General features: G+C 33.6%; 5 protein-coding genes across 7 annotated transcripts; 2 read left to right on the top strand and 3 right to left on the bottom strand.

Moving 5' to 3' along the window:
* Window positions 1-90: 90 nt before the first annotated feature.
* LOC115446922 (abscission/NoCut checkpoint regulator) lies at window positions 91-3930 on the bottom strand. 2 transcript variants are annotated; one of them, XM_030173768.2, is made up of 6 exons: window positions 3738-3930; window positions 3474-3560; window positions 3212-3282; window positions 2689-2944; window positions 703-945; window positions 91-312 (listed from the first exon to the last, which is right to left on the bottom strand). In XM_030173768.2, the coding sequence occupies exons 1-6, from the start codon at window positions 3783-3785 to the stop codon at window positions 103-105; spliced, it is 915 nt and encodes a 304-aa protein (XP_030029628.2). In that variant the 5' UTR covers window positions 3786-3930; the 3' UTR covers window positions 91-102. The 2 variants fall into 2 exon arrangements, with proteins under 2 accessions (XP_030029628.2, XP_037294099.1); XM_037438202.1 differs by lacking the exon at window positions 3474-3560 and having other exon boundaries at window positions 3738-3923.
* A 3746-nt stretch (window positions 3931-7676) lies between these two features.
* Window positions 7677-9239, top strand: LOC115446947 (DNA repair protein XRCC3). Its single transcript, XM_030173796.2, has one exon. It carries the CDS (start codon window positions 8109-8111, stop codon window positions 9072-9074), a length of 966 nt encoding a protein of 321 aa, XP_030029656.2. The 5' UTR covers window positions 7677-8108; the 3' UTR covers window positions 9075-9239.
* Window positions 9240-11775: 2536 nt separating this feature from the next.
* On the top strand, window positions 11776-14547 carry LOC115446946 (probable pterin-4-alpha-carbinolamine dehydratase). Its single transcript, XM_030173795.2, has 3 exons — window positions 11776-12278; window positions 12355-12564; window positions 14241-14547. The coding sequence occupies exons 1-3, from the start codon at window positions 12129-12131 to the stop codon at window positions 14328-14330; spliced, it is 450 nt and encodes a 149-aa protein (XP_030029655.2). The 5' UTR covers window positions 11776-12128; the 3' UTR covers window positions 14331-14547.
* LOC115446945 (L-threonine ammonia-lyase) lies at window positions 14359-19230 on the bottom strand. Of its 2 annotated transcripts, XM_037438212.1 has the most exons (10): window positions 18973-19229; window positions 18548-18658; window positions 18372-18442; window positions 18011-18298; window positions 17550-17712; window positions 17319-17472; window positions 17098-17242; window positions 16171-16270; window positions 15200-15325; window positions 14359-14750 (listed from the first exon to the last, which is right to left on the bottom strand). In XM_037438212.1, exons 1-10 carry the CDS (start codon window positions 18985-18987, stop codon window positions 14601-14603), a joined length of 1323 nt encoding a protein of 440 aa, XP_037294109.1. In that variant the 5' UTR covers window positions 18988-19229; the 3' UTR covers window positions 14359-14600. The 2 variants fall into 2 exon arrangements, with proteins under 2 accessions (XP_037294109.1, XP_037294107.1); XM_037438210.1 differs by lacking the exon at window positions 17319-17472 and having other exon boundaries at window positions 14362-14750; window positions 17098-17234; window positions 18973-19230.
* A 2520-nt stretch (window positions 19231-21750) lies between these two features.
* Window positions 21751-25428, bottom strand: LOC115446944 (L-threonine dehydratase catabolic TdcB). Its single transcript, XM_030173791.2, has 11 exons — window positions 25252-25428; window positions 24802-24921; window positions 24647-24717; window positions 24467-24563; window positions 24153-24346; window positions 23826-23988; window positions 23121-23276; window positions 22892-23034; window positions 22673-22772; window positions 22080-22211; window positions 21751-21997 (listed from the first exon to the last, which is right to left on the bottom strand). Exons 1-11 carry the CDS (start codon window positions 25345-25347, stop codon window positions 21848-21850), a joined length of 1422 nt encoding a protein of 473 aa, XP_030029651.2. The 5' UTR covers window positions 25348-25428; the 3' UTR covers window positions 21751-21847.
* Between the last annotated feature and the right edge of the window lie 2442 nt (window positions 25429-27870).

The following is a 27870-nucleotide window of genomic DNA, read 5'->3' as shown; positions in this document are numbered from 1 at the left end:
GGTACAATATTTTTACAATAACTAGAATATATAAGCGATTTATATTTTAAAGTGCTTACATACCACAGACACTATTGATAATAAAATTGGTTCAATAATAAATTATTTATTATTATTAGGTGGTTTATATAACTCATATCTATCACAACCATCATCATCATCTTTATGTTCCATGAAACATGTCTTGCAGAACAAATACTTGCAGCCCAAACACCTCATTGTAGCATCTTCATCGCAAATTTCACAAAATGGTAATTCGTTATTTGTATCGTCTGGTATGGTACTATTATCCAAAAGTGATTGTTCCTTAGCCTGTTGATAGAATAACCATTTAAAATCAAAAAATCTTCCCTTGCACAATGTAAAAATCGAATATCATGTATTTAATAATTCGTTTTAATTTTATGCCAAAGTGATAAGTCAGAAACTTATTTGAGCAAGCGCTTTGATATCCACATGCCTAATATAAGATAGATAATACTCAGGATTATATAAGGGTAAATATTACCTGTATATAATCCTGATCCGGTAATAGGGCAATTGTTTCTTACAGTAGGTAGGTGATCCAGAGAACTTTTCTAAATTCCCCCGATCCACAGGAGATTACAATAATGTTAGAATATAAGGATTGCTAAGGGGCTTATTTCGCGAATTATTTTTTTTAGTATTTGTGGAGTTTTATAATTGTGTGAATAAAATTACCCTTTTGATAATATTCTGTACAATCTTTTCCTCATCTTCAGATTCAATATCTTGTTGGTTTTGGGTTGAAGGTTGTGGTTTTGAAACACCTTTTAATTTGTGCATTCTAAATTCAATGTCATTCATGATATCGTCAAATTCCTCTTTATATTTTGAATCAATTTTTGTTTGTTCCATGTATTGTTTTAATAAATCATTGGCTTGTTCTTCTTCTGTTCTTAAATCGGGCGCTGGTAGAACTAGCTAAAACAATTTTAGATAAAAAAATGTAATATGATAATGTACATAAATATAGTCTATATGTATTTATAATAGGTAAATAGCTTTTGCTCGCGATTTCATCTCTGTAAATCTTTTAATGAAAAAAAAATTCCATTTCTACTTATTAGTACCCACATGCATTGCCTCCAAGTGCGGCGCCCAGGCGGGGCAAGGAGGGGCAACTGCCCTTCTAGAGATTTTAATGTAAAGCAACGAAAGTCCTAAGTCTGACTTGACTTCCTTGAGCGATTCTCCCCATACGTCGAGACTCGAATGAATTCACCAATTCCATTCCTATTATTCCGTACGCTCAATTACGCTCTGCTCTATGTTATTATTAAAGCGGGGCAGGAGGAGTGGGGGAGGAACATGTGCTCTCGACTAAACCTACACTGCATATTTTTCTCATTCTCCAAATCAACTTGTCTCTTCCCAATAGGCCATTGGCTGGCGACGCTCGTGATTGCCTCTAATCGAAACTAGATTAAACCACAATATAGATTTGATTACATAGTCCCAGGCTGGACATAGGTGAATTATTGTCTTTGAAATTCTTTACCATGACATCTGTTAGTTACGTACTACAAATATAATAATAATAATAAAGTAATTTATTGCCTTTCAATTAACAAATTAAGCAAACATAATATTAGTGAAAGAAAAAAGGAAATGACTCAGCATGTGCTGACCGAAACCAGAGTCTAGATCTCATATAATGATTCATATTTTATTTATTTATTGCTCACGGCTTGAAAGAGTTTTCCGTAATGATTGTTGGGTAATTTTAACCGTTTACGCAGCGCACCCGATGGAAGCTCTCGAAAGGAATGAATTTTTTCATTGATGCTCTGTTCCTATTGGTTATAGCATTTTGTTATATTATGGACTATCCAACACTAACAGAATTCGAACCCGTAGTTGATGCTAGAAGTGCGTTCATACAAACAAATCCTTCTTTATATAATAGTATAGATTTATTTGATAAGCACACTAGCACCTATAAAGTTGATGTATGACACAGTCATACTGATTAATATTCTTATCCAATTTTTTTTTAAGCATTCAGTGAAGTGCCATAACAACTGTTAAACTGGAAGTGTGTTCCAATCAGTAACAACATGATTGGTCATAAAATGCTTCAATGGGTTTCCTTTAGAAGATACTCACTAGAGTAGGGGGATTAGAAGATACTCACTAGATTAGGGGATGTCCTTTTCTCATTTGGCTTGAATATATTGTGCAAACCAGGCATTTTATAGTAACCAGAAATCACTTTGTATGTTTCAAACAAGTTACCTCTCTTCCTCCAATTTCAAGCATTGTGGCACCTTGATATCTTAGGTGTGTACTGTAGGATTTATTGTGCAATTTTGTGCCAACAATATTTATTGTGCAAACAAATTTTGTTGCTTTCTGTTGGACTTTTTCTGATCAGTTAATTTTTTTTTTATATATATGACGCCCTAATGACTTAGGTTTACTCCAGTAGGTCTTCATAAGTTTTTAACATTTAAAAAGGCTTTACTATATACAAGAAGGAATTAACTTTTCACTACACAAGAGAGTGCTTCCCATTTTAGAAACCCAAATCCTTTTGTGTATCAACCAATTCTAGTATTTGATTATCCAGGAGATATTTCTTGCATGGATTATTGTACTCTATGTGCAGTAATGAGCACTTGTTAAAATTGTATATATACTTACAGTAATAAAGTGAAAACAAACCTTTTTTTGTGTGGTAACCAATGTTGGATGTCCTTTAAGTTTAGCCAATCTCATTTGCAACTCCTCATCTGATATCAAAGGTGTTTCTCCTTTTATGCTCTGAAGTCTTTTAGCAATATCTTCTTCAGTAACCTTTTCTGAAGCAACTAGTTTACTTCTTTCATCTTTCAGACTTTGGAGCCGTTGTGCTATTTCTTGGTCTTTAGAGTTATGAGGGATGCTATCAAAATGGTCAGGACTCATCCCTGCCACTCTCCTAAAAAAAAAATAGTTAGAGAGTGTATAAAATTACTACTTGAGTTTAATTGAGATGGGATGCCAGTCAAAGTAAGTCAGTAAAAGCTCACAAATATTTTTTCATGAAAAATTTGGCTTTATATTGAATAGATTTAATTGGATATGAGACTAATTTGTACCAAAACCAGAAAACCAACTTTCTCTAATTAAAAATGGTCCTCAGAAAGAATATAATAATTAATAATATTAAATAATAACAGCTACACAAACGAGATATTATACTTACTTATAATAAGCATCTGGAGGGGCAATTTGTTTAATTTCACCTGAAGGTGATCTTTCACATTTAGCACAAACCTAGAATAGTAAAAAAATCTCTACTATGTAAACAATTTCATAGTACATAATATGTCACATAACATTTTATGGAGTGTGTTTCCACCAAATCAAGGTTTTCTACTTGCCACAAATCATGTAACTCTAGAATATATTTTAGTAGACTTTTCCAATTGTTAAACTAAACCTAGTAATGAATAATTATACATTACCTTAGCTTCAGCATTTATTTTCGGCAAGAACACCTTGTTGTTAAGACATTTAGAACAGTAGCTAAATCCACAACCCGGGCAGCCTTTCTATGAAATAAATCAAGAGTATAAAATATGTTTTGGGGCATAATCTTTGGAGAATGATTTAGTTTATAATATAGATTAAGACTGGTTCATAGAGAGAAAACCTTAGCATAATAATTATTATCTAATGATAAATAAATAGGTAAAGTGTACCTACATTAGATCATATACTGTACCTACCTCTCTTCGTAATAATGAAAATGGTTTTGCACACGAATTACAGGCCATAATTAATTATGTGGCACCCTGGTTATCCTTGCTTTATGCTTAGTCCTATAGTTCCAATAAAAACTGCTTTTATCAAAGACATTAAATTATATACACCACCACCACCTTCCACAATAAACACCGTATGTCACATTGACAATTAGCTCTTGTGGGTTGCCAGCTGCGGGATAAGGTTCTTGTCCAGTAGGCGCGGCGGGTCATTTCACAACGCAAGAAATAAGTTCGTGCTGGTTTATGAAACAAACAATGAATGTCTGGGCCCTTATTCTGTATGATAGTGTAAACGCGTAACGCGGCCGTGTCATGTTATCTTCGAGAAATGTGCGTGGAATGGTATTCTGGAAGCCAAATTTCTATAGTCCTAAACATGATGCGTTGTGTTACGTGCTTGTTACGCACTGTCAAAATAACGTGCGGGATAGAGAATAAGGCCCCTGATAATTATATTTATGTCTTAATAATATAATAATAATATCAGCCTGGTATTATATACTTGCCCACTGCTGAGCACGGGCCTCCTCAACTACTGAGAGGGATTAGGCCTTAGTCCACCACGCTGGCCTAGTGCGGATTGGTAGACTTCACACACCTTCGAATTTCCTATAGAGAACTTCTCAGATGTGCAGGTTTCCTCACGATGTTTTTCTTCACCGTTAAAGCGATCGATAAATTCACAAAGAATACGTTTTTTTTTTAGAAATGTCAGAGGTATTTGTTCTTGGGATTTGAACCTGCGGACATTCGTCTTGGCAGTCTGTTCCACACCCAACTAGGCTATCGCCGCTGTTAATTCTCTTTGATCCTTACAACTACAGGCATGGCTTCGGCCTGTGAATTTTAATAAACAGGAAACTTATTTCAATTATATTCTTAGATAAGTATACACATTGGGTATACACTACACCAGTGGTTCTCAAACTTTTTAAATGACGGAACCCTTTTGGGAAGCAAAATACTTGATGGAACCCTACAATAAAACAATTGTTTTTATAAGTGTATTTTTTATTAATCAGCATAATAAAAGTACAATGTCACAGTTACTAATTATTATTGAGAGAGGTGTTTTGATTTTTTTTTTCTAAATTCTTGCGGAACCCCGACAGAGGTATCACGGAACCCTAGCGTTCCGCGGAACACACTTAGAGTATAGCTGCACTACACCATACAAAATAACACTGACAGTACAGGGGCCTTATTCTCTATCCTGCACGTTATTTTAACAGTGCGTAACAAGGACATAACACAACGCACCATGTTTAGGACTATAGAAATTTGGCTTACAGAATACCATTCCACGCACATTACTCGAAGATAACATGACACGGCCGCGTTACGCGTTTACACTATCATACAGAATAAGGGCCCAGGGGGCCTAGACAAAAGCCAAGCGTGACGTTAACCGTACTCGCTAACGCCTAATCGTAAAACGCTAACGCTTAAACGACAACGTAACTAAATCGGTAGACAAAGTACACATTGTACGCTAGCCGCCCATTCCGCACGTTTACACGCTTAGTCGCGCCGAATTCTATTAGTTAGTCTATGGTATAGCGTGAGAGATTGTCAAATGCAATCGTCCATCTTTGTAGTTTGCATTTTCGGCGCGAGATTGCCAGATTTGGAATCTCGAGTACCTATATGCAACCTATGCAAAATGTGGTTTTGTGGTATAAAGCTGTACTTTTATGAATATTGTTGTATACCTAAATATAAATAATAAAATAATAATAAATAAAATGAAAATATAAGCATAATAAATTTGTTACACTCTGTAGGTAGAAATGGTATTTTTTTGTTGTTGTTTTGTAATGCTTTCTTATAAAGCATTTATGCACAGGTATTATAATACTTTTTCAAATGAGAACTTTCTTTTTATTATTATTATGTATGGAAGATCATCACATAGACGTCTTCAATCAGACGAAAACATTCTTTACTTAATCGAAAACGATTGTTAAATTCCAATTCCTGCAAAATTACAATTTTCTCCATTTCACAGCGATATATTCTTGTTCGTCTCTGACAATGATATTTCGTTATTAGCGGCCCATAATAGTTTTAAACTATGCATAATGATGTAAAAAAAGAATATTTCACTAATTTCCCAGTTGACGAATACCGTAGCGTGAGGTCTACAACTGTTGATAAATAAAACGTGAATCGGTGACGCTAAATCAATGACTAAATATAAAGAGGACAGGCCTCAAAAGTTAGCTATATGAATAAGTTATATTTATGTTAGGGAAATCGACGCAGAATTGTCAATATATATGTCTATCTCTTTTACTCAAAGCTTATTTGGAACGCAACAAAAAAGACAAAAATAATTGCTTTCTTCGCATATGGCACTATTTCGTTTACTTCAACACACTGGGACCGCCTTGCGGCAGAAACGCCATTTGTTGCAGGCGAGTCAGCAAGTACATGTAGTGTCAGACGATGTAAACAAATCTTCATAAATATTGAATTTAAAGTAATATAATCATATTCTCAATTGTTCAGTGTGTTTATTAGTGTATTTGTTAAGTTTCGAAAATGACTCAGTGTTGTGTGAAAGGATGCAAATCGAATTCACGCAAGAAAGACCCCGAAATATCTTTTCATAGGTTAGTAACTGTTTTTACCGAAAATTAGCAAATATCTTTGTATATTTACTTTTTGGATGTGTTTTTATCAATTAAAATTATATGTGGATCTGGTTTGTTAAGCTTTGGACCCTTTTAGGCGTGATTTATACACATTAAAATCATTATGTTTGTTTACACACGAGCTTAGGGATGGGTGGGTGGATTTGTTTAGAAATTATTGATATCGATATTTTAACAGACGCCCGTTTATCAGTTACGGTTTTTGTCTTTGAAAGAATGTTAGAGCACACATCAATATTGTATTATTCAGAAGGACAAACTAAGTGAAATTAGAATATTTTTTAAGATAACCAAAAAATTTAAAAACCAAGGCAAAATGAATTGAGAATATTGAGCGACGTGATTGGAATCCTACACCAAATACATATTTCTTTACATTTTGAGAAGATATGCATAAACCACACGTTTAATTAACGCGAGTAAAGATAACTGTTTTCCAACAATATTCGCGATAAGTAAAATAGTAATGATTATTATACTTCACCTAATAAGTAGTAATATTACTTTAATATATTGCTATGAATAAAATTAGAATTGTTACATAAAAGAATAGATAAACATAAAAGAAACAACATAAAGATGAAATGTAAGATATATTTTTACAATTGGCGGTCTTATGTTTCGAGCAACCTTTGCATGCACGGAAATAGATACATAATCATATTGTTGTTATTGCAAATAATTATTATAATTGATTATCTTAACCACCATTTTTACGGTCATTGATTTTAGTTTGCTGAACCATAGTTATGTTTCTCGATCAAAGAGCATAATAATAAAATAAAATAAAACCAACCAAATAATTGCTGGCTACGCTATCTTATTCCATTTATCATGTATTAAATAAATATCTTAATCTGTAACTTAAATTTTTAGCAAGGAATAGTGCAACATACAAATATAGATCAAACACAACTGGATGTTTGTCACAACAGGTACTGCTTTGTTTAACAATTGTTACTTATAAATCAGTTTCAGTTTGTTTGTTTACATTATGATTTGTTATATTTATATTATGGTAGTTCCTAACCCCTTTCGTATTTGATCTTTTTGGGGCTTGTTTGTCTCTCTTAATTCTTCGATGTCGAAACAAAATTTTCGGTACTAGCATATCACTATTGTAAGGGGCGGAGTCGGCACCATTTTGTTCATGAAATGTGCCGCATGTCACGTGACCATATTACCCATCCTCTATACTTCTTTTATCATTGCGCTAAATAGCAGTTTCAGTTGTCAAAAATGACACTTGTCTACCATTTGTATGTTTCATTTCTCTATGGACTGTTTATTAGTCACGCTAACGTTAACGTTTCTTTCCGAATGTCGAATTGAAAATTTTTGTCTACCAATTTTTGCAGCAGTCACGTGACTTCTCTTCAGCATATGTCATTTTCATACATTTTGAACTTTCCGTAAGCGTGAACGCTAACAGAAAAAGGTTTTTGTCTAGACCCCCAGGGCGTTTCTTGGAGTTTTTGCATTTGTATTTAGGGTTATTTGGGGATATTTTATCGTAACTTTAGGGCTATTTTTTTTAAAGAGTTGGTAGCCCTGTACCTGTCACCGCACCTGTTACATCAAGTACTTACTTAATGTTGGCTACTGATTTTTACAAATGTTCCTTATATTTAAATAAAGGGAGCGAAATATTTGGAAAGTAACTATAATTTCTTTTATGATGAGCCATTTACACTTAATACTACCACCAAAACTATATGAAAACATAGAAAGAGCTGGAATAAACACAGCTAAGCAAATATTAGTTTTGTCCGTTTGGGAAATAAAAAAAAAAACTAATCTATCAACACAAGATATAAAATTAATTAAAAGTTATGTTGCTAACGAAATGTCACCTTCAAGTATTCTCACAAGTAAGAGAATTCTTCATGAACGTAATATAAACACGAAAGTTACAACAGGTTGCAGTGAAATAAATTCTGTTCTCGAAGGTGGATACAGAATAGGAACAATCACAGAAATATTTGGTGAAAGTGGCACAGGGAAAACTCAACTTGGAATACAAGCAGCTCTACATAATTGGCCAAAATCCGTCCTTTACATTTGTACTGAAGATTTATTTCCCATAAAAAGATTAAATGAAATAAAAAGATGTGTACCAAATTACGATCCTAATGTTGATTATGGTAAAAATATATTTGTGGAGCACATAATTGAAGCTAGAGACTTGTTAAGCTGTATCCAAGTGAGGTCACCAAAATTGTTAAGTCAACATCGATTTTCTCTTATTATTATTGATTCTATTGCAGCTCCTTTTAGAGTTGATAATAGCAACTATGTTCAAAGAGCTGAAGAGTTACGGGAGCTTTCAATGGCTCTAATTAATTTCAGTCAGCAATATAAGTTGGCAGTTCTTTGCATAAATCAAGTTACAGCTTCCTTTAATAATTCAGACAATATGTTGCCTTCACTTGGGCTAGCATGGTCTAACATGGTTTCTACCAGACTTTGGGTAAGAAAAACAATGAAAACAATTGATGTCAACAAAATAAAGGCTTTTGAAAGTGAGATCTGTAATGACAAGATACTAGTTAAAGAACTAATTGTCACATTTGCACCTGACTTGGCTAATGATAAAGTTCAATATGTTATAACAGACAGAGGCATAAAAGGCATAACATAATATTGTATTGGTAGTAAATAAAGTATCTATTGATTAAAGCTTAATATTTTTAAATTACATAGAATGTTTTTCTAAGCATTAACAATTTATAAAAATTATTGGTCGTCCAGCGGTTGAAATTCAACCATAAAATTTAATACATTTGTTACAAGTATAATACATAAATTTTATTTTTCTGCACTCCTCTATATGAACTCTAATCTTGCCATCCCACATTCAAAGATAATCTGGATTATTATATAAAGCTGAAAAGTTTGCTTGTTTGAACACATTAATCTTAGGAACTACTAGTATGAATTGAAAAATACTTTGTGCTAAATACCTCTTTATCTAGGAAGCCTACAAGCTACACATCACACTATGACCAATAGGGGCAGAGCATCAATGAAAAATGTATCATAATCTCAAAACTACTTTGATGAAACTGGGTATGAAGATAGTTTTAAGACCCTGGGAAGGACATAGGTTACTTTTTATGTGTGGAGAGTTTTCACGTCGGCGAAGTCGCGAGAAAAGTTGGTTATAATATATATGACATTCACGTCTCTCCAGCGTCTAATGTAAGCCATACACGATACGATCTACCGGAGAGGTCATCTGTGCAGGTATGCCTGCGCAGGTATCAATTGAAAGAATTGATTTTCGATCCTGCGCCGGTCGCCTGCACAGGCTCAAAAATCTGCACAGGTCTATTCCCACACACATTTCGGTCTACCGGCGCAAGCATACCTGCACCGGTGGACCTTTCCGATAGACCGTAGCATGTATGGCAGCCATTACACTCTCAGTACTAGTATAATCTCACAGTATAATAGACGTCAGTGATATACGGAAACCTATGTGTGCGTGATATGTTTAAAAAGAGAATGTTTTCGTTTTGTTCAACCACAGTCTAACTATAAACAAAAGAGTAAGTTTACATTTGTGTCAAACTCATAATAGTGTATGTTTTTTATGTTTTATCTTGATTTTGCATAATATATAAAAATCTTAGCTTTCCGCTGAGGTTTTCTGCCAAGCTTTCTGCACTCCAGCCAAATATAATACTCATCCTCAAAGAGAATTATAATATATATGGAAACTCTTCCTTCTGTGTAATTTTCGTAAAAAGGCAAAAGGCGTACAAAGTTTTTGCTTCCTGATTCACCTATTATCTATACTATTATATAAAGCTGAAGAGTTTGTTTGTTTGTTTGTTTGAACGCGCTAATCTCAGGAACTACCGGTCCAAACTGAAAAATTCTTTTTGCGTTGGATAGCCCTATGTTCGTGGAGTGCTATAGGCTATATATCATCACGCTATACCCAATAGGAGCGGAGCAGTAATGCCTACTCTCAGGAACTACCGGTCCGAACTGAAAAATTCTTTTTGCGTTGGATAGCCCTATGTTCGTGGAGTGCTATAGGCTATATATCATCACGCTATACCCAATAGGAGCGGAGCAGTAATGGCTAATCTCAGGAACTACCGGTCCAAACTGAACATTTTTTTTTGCGTTGGATAGCCTTTTGTTCGTGGAGTGCTATAGGCTATATATCATCACGCTATACCCAATAGGAGCAGAGCAGTAATGGCTAATCTCAGGAACTACCGGTTCGAACTAAAAAAAACATTTTGTATTGGATAGCCCTTTGTTCGTGAAGTGCTATAGGTTATATATCATCACGCTATGACCAATAGGAGCAGAGCAGTAATGGCTAATCTCATAAACTAGGAGTTTGAACTGAATAATTCTTTTTGTGTTGGATAGCCCTTTGTTCCTGGAATGCTATAGGCTATATATATCATCACGCTATGCCCAATAGGAGCGGAGCAGTAATCGCTAATCTCAGGAACTACCGGTTCGAACTGAAAAAATATTTTTGTGTAGGATAGCCCTTTGTTCCTGGAGTGCTATAGGTTATATATCGTCACGCTATGACCAATAGGAGCGGAGCAGTAATGAAACATGATGCAAAAACAGGGACAATTTATTAGTTTTGAGAGCTTCTGTTGCGTGCGCTGCGTAAACGGTTAAAGTTATACAACAATAATGTATGACGGGATTGTTCCTCTTAAAAAGTTCTAGAAAAATATATCATAAAACAAAGTCCCTCGCTGCATCGGTCCGCCCGAACGTGTTAAACTCAAAAACTACCCAACGTATTAGGATAAAATTTGGTATGGAGACAGTTTGAGACCCTGGGAAGAACATAGGCTCCCGGGAAAATATATATCGTGACTTTTATAACGGAAAACTTTAGCCCGAAAAACTTTATAACGCGGGCGGAGCCGCGGGCAAAAGCTAGTAATAAATATAACGAATGGAACTGGAAAGACAAAATTTAAAACTTGCGCCCCAGGCCCCTACGGCGTGTATATTTTTTAAACTCTTTATCTTATGGCTCTGACTATATGGTCTTTGCATACCTCAAGCTAAGGTTGGACTTATGCATCAAGGGTGTCGTTCCGAAATCAGAGAAGTAATTTTAAAATCTTATATACCTATACTTGTAGGGACTATAATCCGTAATTATAGTCCCTACAAGTCTCTTACAAATTCAGATCGACTATGCAGCAGTAGGCAGTTACGGTCAAAGTTATGGTTGAGTATTGTACTTTCAATAGGCAATTTCGCTAATGAAAGTAGCATAGGTATTATAGGTTACGTAAATCCGGCCTAACTTTATATACCAACAACAATGTCAAAAAAGTGGCGGTTCTTTTGACAGATTGACAGGATTTAGGTACTTGTGATGAAAAATCTAGTTTATTGGTCTCTGATGAAAAATAAGAAGGAATTGGTTATTGGGAAGGATAACTCATCATATCATAATACTATCATCTATGCCGGTCATCTGCGTTTTGAGTGGCATTCAATTTACAGATTTCTCAGACCTCAGTTGTATTAGCAAAATAAGTATTTCATTAATTAGAACTTACAAAATATATATATTGAATTTGTCAGCTAGTCTAGATTTTCAATTATGAACAATTAATTTTTAAATTTAAAAATACGTAGACCATTTTTTTAGATTGCGTAAATAAGTAAAAAAATTGTCAGTTACAATATAATGGCTGCATGCAAAGTCCTGTGTGCGCGGTTCGTAGCGATACACTTTCACCCCGCGGGGCCGGTTCGCCGCGCACAAGTTACGATCAATGGCCGTCAAGTCACCGCCCGTAACGCAAGTGTGTCCTCAACAACGTCTATAAGGAAAATGGTAAGAATAAAGCTTGTCGTTTATAATTATTTAACTTATTGTATTGTTTGTCTAACTGTATTGTATACTATCGCAGGCTGATAAATTAACGCAAGAAGATCGTGACACTCAGCTTCAGCCTCTTCTTAAAAGTGGATGGAAAGTGCAAAGCAATAGAGATGCAATCGAAAAGGAGTTTAAGTTCAAGAATTTCAATGAAGCATTTGGTTTTATGACTAGAGTGGCTTTGTTAGCTGAAAAAATGGATCATCATCCTGAGTGGTTCAATGTTTATAATAAACTCCAGGTAAGTTTAATCATTTGTAGTCCTAGTTAAACAAGTGTAGGTCCATAATAACAATAAACACATTTAAACTTTCATTTATGTTGTCAATTAGTGTACAAGCAAGAAGGATGGAAACAACTAGATTTTCATAAACAAGTTCTAATTAGTTACATTTTCATATTGAGGTATAATGTATCTTACCATAATTTTGTCTATATGGTAATGTTATATTTCATATATAATTTGTTATTTGCTCGTTTCTTAGCAAATATATTTTAAACACAGAATAAGTTACATGTTTTTTATATCCAGTTAATAATATTGAATGTTAAATCAGGCGTAAAGTTTTTGGGAATCTTACATGGGTTTGTTGCTCCAAGTTGTCATTATGTTTTACATCTAAAGAAAATAGTAAGCTCTGGGTGTAAATCAATGTGCACTTCTGCAGCTTGATTGCAGCATTACCATAATAATAATAATAATATAATTGCCTGAAATATATAATATTATCATTCCACAGTCAGGCGGTAATCTGAATGTACCTATAATATTAAAAAATAATTATGTTAAGAAAAACAGTCTCAGGCAAGGTTGTACCACTGGTTAGCAACCACTTGGTTGAGTTGTTAACTTCAATTGAATCAAACTATATAATAATAATTTTACAATGTATCTACATTTAAAATAATAAACAAAACGAAACAAGTAGTTAATTTTAGTCTGCAATCATATTTTTTTTTGTAATAAGGCCAGGTGGTTGCCATTTGCATTGAACATACTTTGTAAACTATATCAGTTTGCAACCACTTTTCATGACTGAATTAAACAATTTTATCAAGAAAATTTTGTAAAAAGTTGTAAACTAAACATTTGCACCTTAAAGGCTCTATAACTCCTATTACTAAATGTATGACCATAAACTAAATATCAAGAACAGAATAAGCAAACGAAAATAAGATTTTGCAAATCAGCACACAACCTCATGGTTGCCTTTTAACAAATAAATATTTGCATTTTAGATAGAAAATATATTATGAGTATATTAAGTAACAAAACTTATAAATGAATACTGCACACTTTAAATTTTTGTTGTTATTTAACTGCATTACTAACACCTCTGGCAACATGTTAATCGATTGTCCAATTTTCTTTTTAAGGCTAAGCAGTTCATATACAATTTAACCAACATTTTAGAACAACTATTCAAATAATATAAAAAAAATGCGTTTTTATGTGGAAAATAAAGTCCATTATCCGTTAATTAAAAAAAAAAATATTCTAACACATTGTGGCTTACTGGAGCTGGTTTCGAAATCAGCATAATGACTGATTTGATTTGATTTATGTTGTAGTTATAATAATGAAGTTGGCAGACCCTATTATTATTATTAAAGCTGTATAAGTAAATAATTTGTGATGGTCATATTAAGAGTTTATGTTGGTGCATAGAAAATATATTTTCATTTTTTTTTGCATTGAAAATAACATTTTCGTGGGTATAGTTATTAGGCATGAAAAATTATTCCAAATGCAGCTAGGCGATTACATCAAAATATATTTTTATCCCAACAAATTTAACACAATAAAATATTAAACAAATACTAATGCAAAGTTTTCAGGTCAAAATTATAATAATCATTAATAAAAGTTTCTATGCCATCAGTCAATGGTAAAATTTTCAATTACATTTATTTCAGGTAACACTATCATCTCATGATGTGGAGGGTTTAAGCAAAAGAGATATCAAAATGGCTACATTTATGGATAATAATTATCAATGTGCATAATACAAATAGGTATTTTAAGAAAACAATATTATGTTCTATCATGTATTTTATTGCTTGAAATGTATAATATTTTATTATATGTACAGATGTAGCACTGACAAAGTATCTTTGTTTTTTTTTAATTATTGCTATAAGATAAGCAAGTAAAAATTCTATTATCAGTACGTAAACAATTAATGTGAAGTTTATTAATTAAAGCAATAAAAAATTCAACAAATCCATAATCTGTAACTGTAGATATATAAGTATTGTTAATAATATGATAGTGATTTAAACTATTTTCCGGACATAGCAAGGACAAGTTCTTTTATCATTTAATGGCTCCGTTTCGAAAACAGATGTGCAGGGATAATTTCTTTCAATTATTCTTTTTAATTCCAAGGCATGGTCTAGACCTCTTGTTTCACACACAACCCTTATCTGTAAAGAAAACAGCTAAGTAATTATATTCTAGATTATAACATAAAACACGATTTCGGAAAAGTGGTATAGGTACAATATACGTAGTAAATATTTGGAATCTACAACCAAAGTTTTTTAATATTTGCAATTGATTTACTTGGTTTATTGCCTAAATCTGATTGAAGATTAACCGCCATTCAATAACCGATTGCAATTGCTTTTTTCAGTCTATATCATAAATTAACCAATAAGAACGATTTTTTTTTACATGCTTACAAATCACCTATTTTGATTGGACCATTCACGGAATCGGACTTAAGTTTGAGATCGTATATTGAAAACAGCTGTAGGTAATCGAGATAATTTATTGTAATCAACCGATAATGTTATTACTATAATTTATGGGTAAGTAAAAATGAAATAGTTAACACTAGTAGAAATTATTAATAGAAATCGACTGGAAATACCTCAACATTGTAAACCTCGTTGTCGATCCAGATATGTTCATGGAAGTGCTGGATAATATTGAACCCGCCGTTTACGAGTAACTTACACAAATGGGCGATTGCAGGGGTATTGTCTTTGGTGCCAACCTGTAAAGGTAACGTGTATTGGCGAATTTAACTTAGTAATATAATTTAAAAAAATTATTATCTCACGCATTTCGTAAGTAGGTATAAAATATAAACAGGTTGAAATGTATACGTAGTAGTCCTTCAGTCTGTGGTATTATAATATTTATAGTAGGTACTTTGTCAATAAAAATTGCATTTTTATTATCTTACAGTTAAATGCACAATACTTTAACTAATTAGACAAGTAGGTCGGTATACGATTGCGCAACAACATATTTTTCTTAAATTTCGCTTCATTGGCTTAGTGCAATTACACAACCGCGAGGGTTTTAGTGTGACCCAGATTCGAATTTTGAAAAATTACACATATTTTGCCCGTTATTAGAATTTGTGGGTAGGTCTTTATTATATTATCCCAGGGAGCAAATCGGCTCCGCGAATTGTATAAGTTGCGCCTCTGCCTACATTTTTGGGGATAAAAGTCAAGTTTTATGCCTGGCGTCGATTTGACGAGAATTAAATCGCATTTATTTTGTATGCTGGTTAATTGATGTAGTTTATAGTATCTACTATACTCAAACCTAATTCGCAATGCGAAATCACGTCAGAATTATTTATTTTATACGCATTACTAGTGATTATTTAAATGTTACTACATAATAGTCTTTCCTTAGAAGTGTAAAAAATCTGTATGTTTAGCGCTTACTACCTAATACTCTGTATGTTAAGTACTTACTACCTAATGACTCTGTATGTTCAGTATTTACTACCTAATTACTCCCTGCTATTGTCTATTTGTGAGACGTAGATATTTTAACTTAATCTATTTGGTTATTTGACAGTAACTAATGTAGTGTCCTTACTTTGAATCTCACTAGGCGACCTTCGGCAGCTCGGCCCCTTTCCAAACAACGTGACAACAGAAGGTTGTCAATGTTTCCACCGCTCAGAACGCAAACAACACTGCAATTAAAATAAAAAAGTATGTGAAATTAAAACCGATTTCTACGTACAGGCAGAGACCTGTGTGGAAATCATCTTTAAAAAAAATATGTACCTATAATTTGGATGAATAAACGTTATTATCTTAATTAAATATAAAACTACTAATTTATTGATAAGTGCTCATAGATATTTTAGAGAATGAACTGTGTGAGAGATATAAAACGAACGTGCGGCTAAAAAAAACATTTCAATTCGCATAATTCCGAAAAGAAACAAAGATTGGCTGAACATCACTTTCCACAACGGGGTCAATGTTGTGAGAATGCCTATTGTTCAGTTCATTCTTCCATGTTTATGAATGTCAATGTGAAATTGGAAATTCGCTCTGAGAGAATACAGGATTTTTAAGATTTTGTAGTGCAGTGTTTTTTAATACGCGACCCCTTAACAATTAAAAAATACTCAATCTCCCAAAAACGTTATAAATCAGACCAGGTTTCTTTTTTACTGAGGTTAAATATAGTAAGATGAACTCTGATTAGGTTTATCATAAAAAACAGACACAATCCTTATGTACTTAATGTGGGTACAAACTTCGACCCTTTTAAATTTTATCTGTCCGGCTGCTGGCAATCTCAACCCACTTTGAAAGATTGCAACCGCCCTTGAGGGCGATCTTATGAGGCCTTCTCTTGGGTCGCGAGGCCCACCACTTGTAAAATAGCGCAGGGTGTTAATAATGATAAGCAAAACTAAATCAATGTTGATGGGTAAATCTGCAAGACAGTGCCGGTTTTTTTATTATTATTAGTATAGGATTACGGTTAGGAAATATATTTACTAACTTTTTTAATTTCAATTCCGGTACTAGGTTTCCAATTATTGCTGCTAGTGGACATGCCCCCGCGCCTTCGACTACAAATCTCTCCATTTCCATTAAATGTAGTATTGAGCGAGCTACCCAGTCTTCATTGACAAGTAACTGCCACAGTGAAAAAAATAAGTGAAATCGATTCAAATTTGTATAATCATGTCGTAGGTAATATAAATAAATAGATATTACCATTTTCGTCCACTAATGGTCGAGCATTATGGAAACCATTAACTCCTGCATTTGTAACGGCTATAGCATCCGCCATAGTTGACTGCATAGGCACAGTTAATAAGTCATCTATTTCCAAAGATTTGAAAAAAACAGGCATATTGTCGACTTGAACGCCCTAAATTATGTTAATAATAAATATATTTTTGCGGGTTAAATTAATCATTGCCACTTTAAAATATGAGATTAACTTACATAAACAAGACACGTTGGTTTCACGTGTTTGATAACTCTGGCTATGGCAGATATAAGACCGCCGCCACCTACTGGCACTATAACAGCATCCACAAAGGGTACTTGTTCTAAAATTTCTAATCCTACAGTACCAAAACCTGCCAGCATATGTGGATGATCACGTCTGCGAGTACATGCAAGCAAATATTTGGTATGAAAATAACATTTATCCATTAAGAATCAAGGTTGATTTTAATTTTTTGAATGAAAAAATCTTAATTGCCCACAGGGTCGTAATGTGTTACACTTATTTTGTTTAATGAGGTGGTGATACTGTTCATATTATCTAGTAAGTAGTTAGTGTGAGATAATACGAATTCAGGAAACCTTTACAAAATAATTGCCATGCATCCTTAACGTTTGCCCATAATTTCATGTGGCGTAAAAACGTCTGAATTTTACTTGCAAGCACGATGACTTACCCGTTAATGTATGTAAGCCCTTTATCTCGAGCAATTGCTCGAGCGTATCTTTGAGATTCCATTAAATTACTTCCTTGCAGAATTACCTTTGCACCTAGACTATGACATTTCAATATCTTGTCTAGTGGTACATTATTAGGCATAACTATAATAGTAGGGATGTTTAACTTAAAAGCATGGTAACATAGAGCCCATGCTTCATTGCCTATAGATGCTGCTACTATGCCAAGTTTCTTTTTATCCAAAGGTAAAAGTTGAAGTGTGTTTGATGCACCTCTTCCTTTGAAACTAAGAAAAAAAAATGATATGCAATGTATAATGAAATCTAATTAAACTATGAAATAAATTATCTTTCAATTACCTTCCAGACTTTTGTAAAAATTCACATTTATAGTATATGTGAATAGAAAAATCTTTTTGATGATGTGAAGGCTGAAATAAAAAATATTTAGGTACTTATCCAATGGGGTATTACAGACCTGAATTCCGTTCCTTACAGAATCAGTTAGTAATAAGAATATATTGTAAGTTTCTTACAAAGCACGGAGTTTTTAATATATATGGCCGTATTCTATCCGCGGCATCCACTACATCTTCATACTTTATTGTTCTTGGATTTTCTGGATCACAAAATTCATCAAAGTCTTCCTAAAATAATGAAACAGTAGTAATGAGTGTCATATTTTCATAATTGGTATTAATTTTATACCATATACAAACATGCAACCTTCCGAACTTAAACACAGGAGTGGTTGCTTTGTAGGTCGGTACCTACCTAAAACTGGATTACTGCTTTGCAGCAGAAAATGTGCAAACAAAAAGCGTTGGAATGTAAAGAAAGGATCCTAAGTACTCTAAAAGCAAGTAAGTAGTAATATCTTCAATTGGTTCGATTTATAGCCTTGTAAATTCTTCATTGGTGACGATGAGCTACTTTGTAAATTCTGGTAAATTTTACTTACGTGTCGACGCGACATGCTGAGGTTTTAGGTAAAAATCTGTTAAAATATTATTTTTCGTAATATTTTTATTTTATGATACAAAAAATTTTGAAGGCGGGCTAAAAGGCATATGTACTTCAAAGTATTTTTTGGCACATGACAAAATATGACCAATGAGGATATAACTACTTATATATCGTCGTTGTAGGTGGAGAATTAAATAACTCAGATTTTGGTCATTTTGGACTTTCATCACTTTTGTGTTGCCCAAAACATGGCGCATATTTTGGCCTAGCAAGTATTTCATTATCTTATCCCGTTTCGAAATTATAGCTTTTTTATGTTAAAAGTGGAGAAATAAATATATTCAAATAATATAGGTATATTTGGTTGAAGAAAAAGTAAATAATTAAATAATAAAATCAATAAACTGCGACTTTTAATCTGTTCAATAGTAAAGAAATTAAATAAAGTGAGTTGTTTAATTTTTTCTCGAGTCTATTGTTTGTAAACAAAATTAATCAAGTGTGTAGAAGAACTAAACAACTTGATTTGTTTAATTTAGACATTGAAAATCCTAATGGTATTCACTTTAATAAACTCTATAATTGTAATTATTTAACCTTATAATTACTTTACCATATGGTTTCTAGTGTGGCAAAACTAAATAACTATACGAGTTATTTAGTTTATTTCAGCAAACTTACAAAACATTGTTGTGGCAGAATTAAATAAGAAGTTTTTATTTTTTTATATTTTTATTCTTCAGGTCAGAGTTTTTTTTTGTTAATGCATAATATAATAGATAATAAGACCCAAGATATATAAAAATACCGACATTAAAATTATTTATAGTTTTTTAGTAATGCTTAAAAATAAGGAAAAAAACAGTCGCGTTTATCTCGAAACTAGAAATTTTGAGTTATTTAGTTCTCCACCTACAGCGACGATATTGTTACGCGCCGCTATCCTAGCCGATGACATCGGGCGTTTCCGGAAGTATTCGGCTGCGCGGGCAGGCTGGCAGAAGAGAAGATATGTCACGCGGCGACTATTCGATTTTTCCATATATATTATAATTCTCTTTGATTCGATTATTATTCTCTCTGGCTGGACGTTGTCAAAAGAATGTCTAAAATTGTATTCTGTAATTATTTTGCTAATATAATGTTTACTGTAAAAAGAGCGTTTTACATTCAGAAGTGGGATAAGACAAATGATAATTTGAAGTTACATTGAATTCGAATGTGAAGAGAACTATCGGAATAAATCTGTGATGAATCATTGAATGCCAAAATTAAAATTACCAGATTCTCAGATTTTTAGTTACCATGGTAACGTCTACGTCTGTTGAAGCAAATATGTCGGGAATGCCTATGGAATTGATGTCTGTACATTACTACGATTCACGACATTCATAAGAAAAACTTCGTTATGCCTGCTGCTTGGCTCACTGAAGAGGCTGTTTTTTTAGAAACTAAATCATTGGAGACAGGAATGATTGGAGTCATGTGTAGTCAAATCGGTGGCGCAACACTTCAGGCTGACAATGCGAACGTGCGTAACTGTTTATTTTATTTAATCTGATCTGTCTGTGGCCGTGAGCCTTTTGATAATATTCTATCTGTAGCCATGACCATTCTGGTCATATTCTGTCTGTAACCATGAGCATTCTGATCATATTTTGTCTGTAATCATGAGCATTCTGATCATATTCTGTCTGTAGCCATGAGCATTCTGATCATATTCTGTCTGTGACCATGAACATATTCTGTCATTCATTGTCTGTGATCATATTCTGTCTGTAGTCATGAGCATTCTGATCATATTCTGTGTGCAGACATGAGCATTCTGATTTGTGTTGCTGGGCCCTATTTGTTTAAAATATAGGTACCCAATTCAGTTCTACTTTCTCAAATTTATTTTTGTGAATACCTTACGGTATTCACTTTGCAGGATGGCCGATGTTACGCGCCGCTATCCTAGCCGATGACATCGGGCGTTTCCGGAAGTATTCGGCTGCGCGGGCAGGCTGGCAGAAGAGAAGATATGTCACGCGGCGACTATTCGATTATTATTCTCTCTGGCTGGACGTTGTCAAAAGAATGTCTAAAATTGTATTCTGTAATTATTTTGCTAATATAATGTTTACTGTAAAAAGAGCGTTTTACAATATACTTACATCCGTATGTCAAAAAGTACCTATTACGGGCATTACAATATTATATTCTATTTATATTAAATTAATTTATACTTACTTAAAATCCTTAAGGTATATGCATAATGCAATGCATTGGTAATGCTTTTATTTAACTTATACTGTTTTTATCAATTTAATAGCAATTATACTTACTGAACAGATTTAGATAAAATTTTGCTTACACGTATAGTTTAGATCACAATGCATAGTTAGCTAAGTGACGTCATTCTAAATTCAATATGGCGGACGACCGAAGATGATGGGCTACTTAATTTTTTTTGGACGCCCATGATATGGGAATCAAATAAAAAGATTTGCTGAGAAGACTACAAAAAATGAAATGACAATACTCAAAATTCAATCTTGGGGACTACCCTTGGGTAGTCCCCAAGATTGTATTTGGCAATTTGACAAAAAAAAAGTTTGTCTGCTATCTTGATAGCAGACAAACTTTTTTTTACTCTCTTCTATAATATGTGTATCAAATTAATGGATTTGCTGAGAAAAATATTAATAAACTTATATTTGTGTTCAATCTGTCGAGGAAATGATGCACTGCTGTAATTTATATGTTTTGAAATAAAGAAAAGACATCACAATTTATTTAATGCATATTTTTATGAAATGGAAGATTGGGTACATAAATTATTTTATTGCCGTATTATAGTTAAATGTATATACACGTCGTATTAAGCGTTATGGAAATCTCTTGGGAAAACAACAACATGCTTCTACAGGGTTAAAAGGTTCCTCTTCAAATTGACACAAGTCTGGAAACAGTGTATTCAGAACCCGTTTTACTGAACATGCGTGTTGTATACCCCGAGTCTCACAAATAAGAATTAGCTGAAATTACATTAATTAGTTTAAGTTACCATGGTAAAAACAAGGTAGCCGTTTCGATTAATAATAATAATGATAATCGTACATATGTTGTGTAGAATCTGTCTTCGATTAGCCAACCACTTTCTCTGTAACTTTGAAGAATATTACAAGACATACTGGCTATTATTCTTAATATTTTTGCATGTCCTTTAGAATCTTCTGTGGCTAATTTAATCTGAAATATCCATAGTGAAGAAAGTTTGTGCTAAGTACCTCTATGACAAGGTAAGTACCTGCTTGATTTTTGAGCAAGATATAGGTAGGTGGGTACGTACCCATATAGTATTAATACTTATGTATAAATTTTATTATTAGGATACATACACACGCCCACGCCTTTTATTTCCGAAGGGACAGGCAGAGACGTAGCTCTTACCCAATTTTCGCCAAGATTATTCCGTCCCATGGAGTATATCCCCATAGGTATCAGGGACAAATTCCAGTGTCTAAGGCTAATACTGAATAACATTATCTGAATATTGTGACCACCAATATTATTTTATCTCTGGCGAAGGAGTCGAACTTTACACCGCTAAGTGCTAATACTAAAACTTAGTGTTATATCTAAATAGATACATGTTAATATGTAAATATTAGAAACTATTATTGAATACAGGTGTTCAAAAACGTCCTTACAGTAATTTTAATTAGTCGACCTTCTATTGCTTTGGCGCGGTCCAAACATCGAGTCAATATAATATGGTTAATGTTTCCGCCAGTGATTACGCAAACAACACTGTAAGCAACGTAAAAATAATAAACAAATCAACAAATACTTATCAACTAACAAAATAATATACTAAGTAATGCACTAATACTACTTATTATATAAACATTACAACAGCATTATTTTACGTTTTGTTCTGTAATTCAGGTAATATATTTGGAGCTGCAAGCAAAGCAGCCACGCTAATTGCACCCGCACCCTCTGTGATCACCTTTTCTTCTTCTGCCAAGTGTAAAATAGCTCTAGTTAACGAATCATCGTTTACCAAAACCTTGAAAACACATAATTTCCCATTAAACATATTTTATTTAAGTATTTATGAATTAGGTATATTTATTTATAGTTATGGTTATGTACCATTTTATCGACGAGATGATGTGCAGAATGAAATGCATTATAACCCACAAGAGGTATAGCTAAAGACTCGGCTAAACCGTGATATACACTTGTGTTAATAGGTCGATTATTTTCCATAGCTTTATAAAAACTGCCACATTTATCAGACTGGATACCCTGGAAACAATAAACATTAAAATCTAATTCCTTATCGTTTTATCCCTTTTACTCAATAAAGAAATACTTTAAAGATACTGTTGTTGGTATTATTGATTGAGTCGCGTAATTAATGTATATAACTGCTAATAAGAGTTAGTGATATCAGCCCTGTTTTATATACTGTCCCACTGCTGGGCACAGGCTTCTTCTACTATGAGAGGGATTAGACCTTACTCCAGCATGCTGGCCTAGTGCGGATTGGCAGACTTCACATACCCTCAAAATTTATGGATAATTTCTCAGATATGTAGGTTTCTTCACGATGTTTTCCTTCACTGTTTAAGCAATCGATAATTCACAAAGTATACACTCATAACTTTAGGACAGTTGGAGGTCCCTTCGGTTTTGAACCTACTTAGATTCGTCTCGGCAGTCCAATCCCAACTAGGCTATTGCCGATTATATATAATACTATTTTATACAGATATTGAATTATAGTCATTGCGAATTGATATTTTCAATCCGAATGAACAAGGCGAATTATACTTAATAAATAAAACTGTGTACATAAATGAGAATTTCAGGCCTTAATTGCTTGACTGCAGTCGCGATTCCAGCTATCAATCCTCCACCGCCCACTGGAACGAGAATTACTTGTGTGCCCGGAAGTTGTTCTAATATTTCCAAGCCTATGGTACCTGCTCCCGCTATCACGTTCGGATGGTCATAACTGAAAATGAATCTATAATCAAATATTTTATGATCGGTAGTTCTTTATACGCACTTATACGTAAATAGTACGTACCTATAAGTTATAACTTATAAGTAGGTAGGCATCTACTAAATATTATTTACGATCATGAAGATCGCACAGAATATAAGCGTATATTTCACCCGTTTATGTATGAACAGTTTTTTCCATTAGAAATGATTTGAAATGCTTGTCGTTTTGCTTCACCAAAATCGTTTCCACGCAATATAACTTGAGCCCCGAAATCTTCGCATTTCTTAGTTATATCTGGCATAGTGTGAACGGGGAGAACGACGATCACTGGGATACCCAAGCGTTTTCCATAATACGCTAGAGCCTGCCAAAATAAAAAAAAAACGTTTAGATATGTTTTTTTAATCTATTATTATAAAGGTACTGAAGTACTTGTAAAATCATTAATAGGGTATACATGATATGTATTAATCGTATTCCCTACTTGAGCCCAATTTCCCAGTGAGGCAGTGATGACACCGGCTGCTCGTTGTCTTTCGTCTAACATTTTTAGGGAGTATAACGCGCTCCTTTCATGGAAACTAAAATAGAAATAAAAGTTTTTGTCACTTTGATTCTTGCTTTATGTTATGTAATATTTACCCGATGAAAATAATTTAATAACCTTCCTGTCTGATGAAATAACTCAAATTTGTAATGTAACTCCATATTGAATTGGACGCAGCATTTTGACTTCTAGAAGTTAAAATATTTATACAAATTGTGAATGTTATAAGGTATACTATTATAACATAATTCAAATATAGCAATAATCATTACTCTTAGAGGAGTTTTTGCTATTACACTCTTGATTTCTGAAGCAGCTTTGGTAATGCTTTTGTAACTTATAAGTTTTGGGTTGGCAGCATCGCAATAAACATCAAATTCCAAATCAAGTTTCTGAAAATAATTCAATGGTAATTAATGTTCCAGTCCGTCAAGCGGTACTTCATTGATACCTCCGTTTTTAGCCGTGTTTGCAGTCGGCACCATACAAGGGTAATTAATCTGCGCGTGCCTATTCAGGGACGCAGCGCTGCATTAGTATTTACAACTGTTTTTTTCCTAACAAGGTATCATTGGCAGGAACTGTAGTATGTTTGCTAACTCACCATCTATATCCACATACAGGCGAGGTAGATTTGAATTCTAATGTGATGGTGGTTACTTAACACTTTACATGATCAAGAAACCTGTATTAATTCAAGATAAAATAATTGGTTTACTTACTGAGCACCACGGATTCGGTTTAACTAGGTAACGTTTAGCTAGAACTGCAGGTGATACACCTAGTGATTCCTTTTCCGTGTCCGATGAAACATCCATTTTGAAAGTACTAGGTATTAAAATTATTCTTATATTTTAAGTAAGTAATTAGTTATGAAGATGTGAAGAACATTGTGGTCAGCCCATAGTCCGTTTTACAAATATGCATGTTTTGGGGAGTTTGTTACGATTTTTTGTTAATTAACATTATGTTTCCTTATTACTTTATTTGTCTTGAATCATTTTTGGATATTTAGGGTTATTGTAATTAAAAATATTGACAAATTGTGACAGGTAGATAAAAAATATTGAAGATATACGTCAATGATTGGAGATAAGTATGTGTTTTCATCAAGAAGTTGATACCCTTTTCATATATATTATAATTCTCTTTGAAATATGTGTCCATTTGTTATATTTGGCTTTTTGCTTTTCAAATAGCCAAGCTTCTCCAACCACAGTCTCACACTTTTTAAAATAAGTAAAATAAAACCTTTATTTTTCATTTAATTTTATCAAATAAGTATTAGTTTTGCTTGCGGTTTCGCCACTGTGACGGAGTTTTCCAGGATAAAATAACCAGAACCCGCTTTACGCCACTGCAGTCTCCACAAAGCAAGGAGAATTATAATATATCTAAAAAGAGTCTCCATCTTCTTATTGTAGAGTATTATCCCGTCTTGTTATAGAGCAAAGAGTTTATAAAAGGACTTGCTGGGATGTGGAAAACTAATATTCCCAAGTCTTACCTATCTATACTTATTATATAACGCTGAAGAGTTTAAATGTACTAATCTCAGGAACTCCCAGATCAAATTAAAAAAATATTTTATTGTTGGATAGTCCATTTATCAAGGAAGGTCATAGGCAATATAATATCACGCTGTGACCAAAAGGGCCGGAGCATCAATGAAAAATGTTGCGAAAACGCATATTTATTCTTATTGAGAGCTTCCGTGTCGTATGCAGTTATGCAATAACCATGTATGACGGAATTGTTCCTCTTAAAATGTTTAAAGAATATATTTTAAAACAAAGACCCCGTCGCATCTGTCTGCCTGTCTGAACTCAAAACCTATATAACGGATATCGATGAAATTTGGTATAAAGATAGTTTCAGACCTTGGGAAGGGCATAGGCTACATTTTATCCCGGGAAAATATATAGCGGGACTTCTATCCGGGAAATCTTACACGCGGGCGAAGTCGCGAGCAAAAGTTACTCTTTTACATAATTTCTTTGCAGATTAAAGGCAGATGACCGGTTCTAGCATGGAGACCGCCAAGATTACTTTTAGGGAGGTGCATCTGCACCTACACAGTATAGTAGGTACTACATAACAACATATTTTTTTTTTCTCAAATAAAAATCACGCGGGTATATGCTAAACCCTCAGAACAATGACAAGCATAGAAGTAACACTATGACATTTGAGTGTACTCTGTCTTAGCAAGAAATTTAATTGTGTTGCGATCCCTTCTGACATCTTATCGATATCGATAGATGCGTTATCTATCGGCTATGGTAAATTCACAGACCAGCTAAAATAAACACTTTTCGGTCAGTCAACTACAAACCGCTGCAAATTGCTGCTATTTTAGATAAAGGCTAAAAAAGATATCAAAACCCTGATTTGGTATTCAAGTACCAGAAGAAGTCTGGGTATATAAAAGCACTAGTTAAGAAGCTGTTAAATTACATAAACAATGGAACTACCGGCTTTCTTCGAACAAAATTTTGTCCAATTTTCATTTGCTATTTACAGCAGTTTTCATGCCTTCCGAAATGTCATTCACACAAAAATGGTTTAGCATTTAGATAATTAAATTAAGCAAATGTTAGAAATTTCGGAAGGAATGGAAACCGCTGTAAGTAACAAACAAGAAATCGGCAAGAATTTCGTCTAGGAGAAAGCCAGCACCCCTTCTGTTCTTTTCTGACTTTCTTAGGGATTAAAAGATACCCAAGAGGTGTGATTTGACAGAAGCTACTAAAATGGCACAGTAAAATTAAAACACAGTGGTATCATTCATGGCACATATGTTTAATAACTTATTTCAATGTTAATAAAACTTTGCCGAAATGCTTAGAGCAAACACGATGCTGTTTTTTCCAATGCCAATTGGGTTCCTTTTTTTCCTCATAACATCATCTTTGGGGAATCTGCAATGAAACACATTGTATGAAACACACTATGAAAATCAGATAGTTTCCTCGACCCCAGCCTTCGCGCACGGTTTCCAAGTGGCTTTTACCACTACACCACCGTATATTGTAAGTAAAAGGCAATTTATGCAAAATAGTAAACTACAATATACTAACATCTATGTTATCGACAGAATATGCAGCACAACACTATTGAACTCGATTACGTAAATTGGTAAAAATGAAAAATACTTAATAATTACTGTATCGAATGGCCAACAGCAGATTATAATATGACTACAGCATAATAAAGCATAATTAATAACACTTTTTGCACTTATGCAGAGGGTCTAAGCAAATATATTGGGTTTTTTGTTTACTCACCGATGGAAGCTGATGATTTCAGTTTCATTTTCTTTACGAGAAGAATGAGATTTA

The sequence above is a fragment of the Manduca sexta genome, chromosome 13 (assembly GCF_014839805.1).
Source record: "Manduca sexta isolate Smith_Timp_Sample1 chromosome 13, JHU_Msex_v1.0, whole genome shotgun sequence".
Lineage (NCBI taxonomy): Eukaryota > Metazoa > Arthropoda > Insecta > Lepidoptera > Sphingidae > Manduca > Manduca sexta.
This window is presented reverse-complemented; position numbering and strand designations above follow the sequence as displayed.

Bases quoted from the DNA above. Each gene is read 5' to 3' on its own strand.
- LOC115446922 (XM_030173768.2), bottom strand. From the start codon at position 3,785: ATGGCCTGTAATTCGTGTGCAAAACCATTTTCATTATTACGAAGAGAG. The intron at 2,945-3,211 runs GTAAGTATAATA...TTTTTTTTTTAG, and splicing joins CCTCCAGATGCTTATTATAA to GAGAGTGGCAGGGATGAGTC. The intron at 946-2,688 runs GTTTGTTTTCAC...AAATTGTTTTAG, and splicing joins TGGTTACCACACAAAAAAAG to CTAGTTCTACCAGCGCCCGA.
- LOC115446947 (XM_030173796.2), top strand. From the start codon at position 8,109: ATGATGAGCCATTTACACTTAATACTACCACCAAAACTATATGAAAAC.
- LOC115446946 (XM_030173795.2), top strand. From the start codon at position 12,129: ATGGCTGCATGCAAAGTCCTGTGTGCGCGGTTCGTAGCGATACACTTT. The intron at 12,279-12,354 runs GTAAGAATAAAG...ATACTATCGCAG, and splicing joins CAACGTCTATAAGGAAAATG to GCTGATAAATTAACGCAAGA. The intron at 12,565-14,240 runs GTAAGTTTAATC...CATTTATTTCAG, and splicing joins ATGTTTATAATAAACTCCAG to GTAACACTATCATCTCATGA.
- LOC115446945 (XM_037438212.1), bottom strand. The intron at 17,713-18,010 runs GTAAGTCATCGT...ATGTACTCGCAG, and splicing joins GGGCTTACATACATTAACGG to ACGTGATCATCCACATATGC. The intron at 17,243-17,318 runs ATGGTAATATCT...TATTTTTTTCAC, and splicing joins TCGACCATTAGTGGACGAAA to TGTGGCAGTTACTTGTCAAT.
- LOC115446944 (XM_030173791.2), bottom strand. From the start codon at position 25,347: ATGGATGTTTCATCGGACACGGAAAAGGAATCACTAGGTGTATCACCT. The intron at 24,718-24,801 runs GTAATGATTATT...TTTAACTTCTAG, and splicing joins TAGCAAAAACTCCTCTAAGA to AAGTCAAAATGCTGCGTCCA. The intron at 24,564-24,646 runs GTTATTAAATTA...TTTCTATTTTAG, and splicing joins TTATTTCATCAGACAGGAAG to TTTCCATGAAAGGAGCGCGT.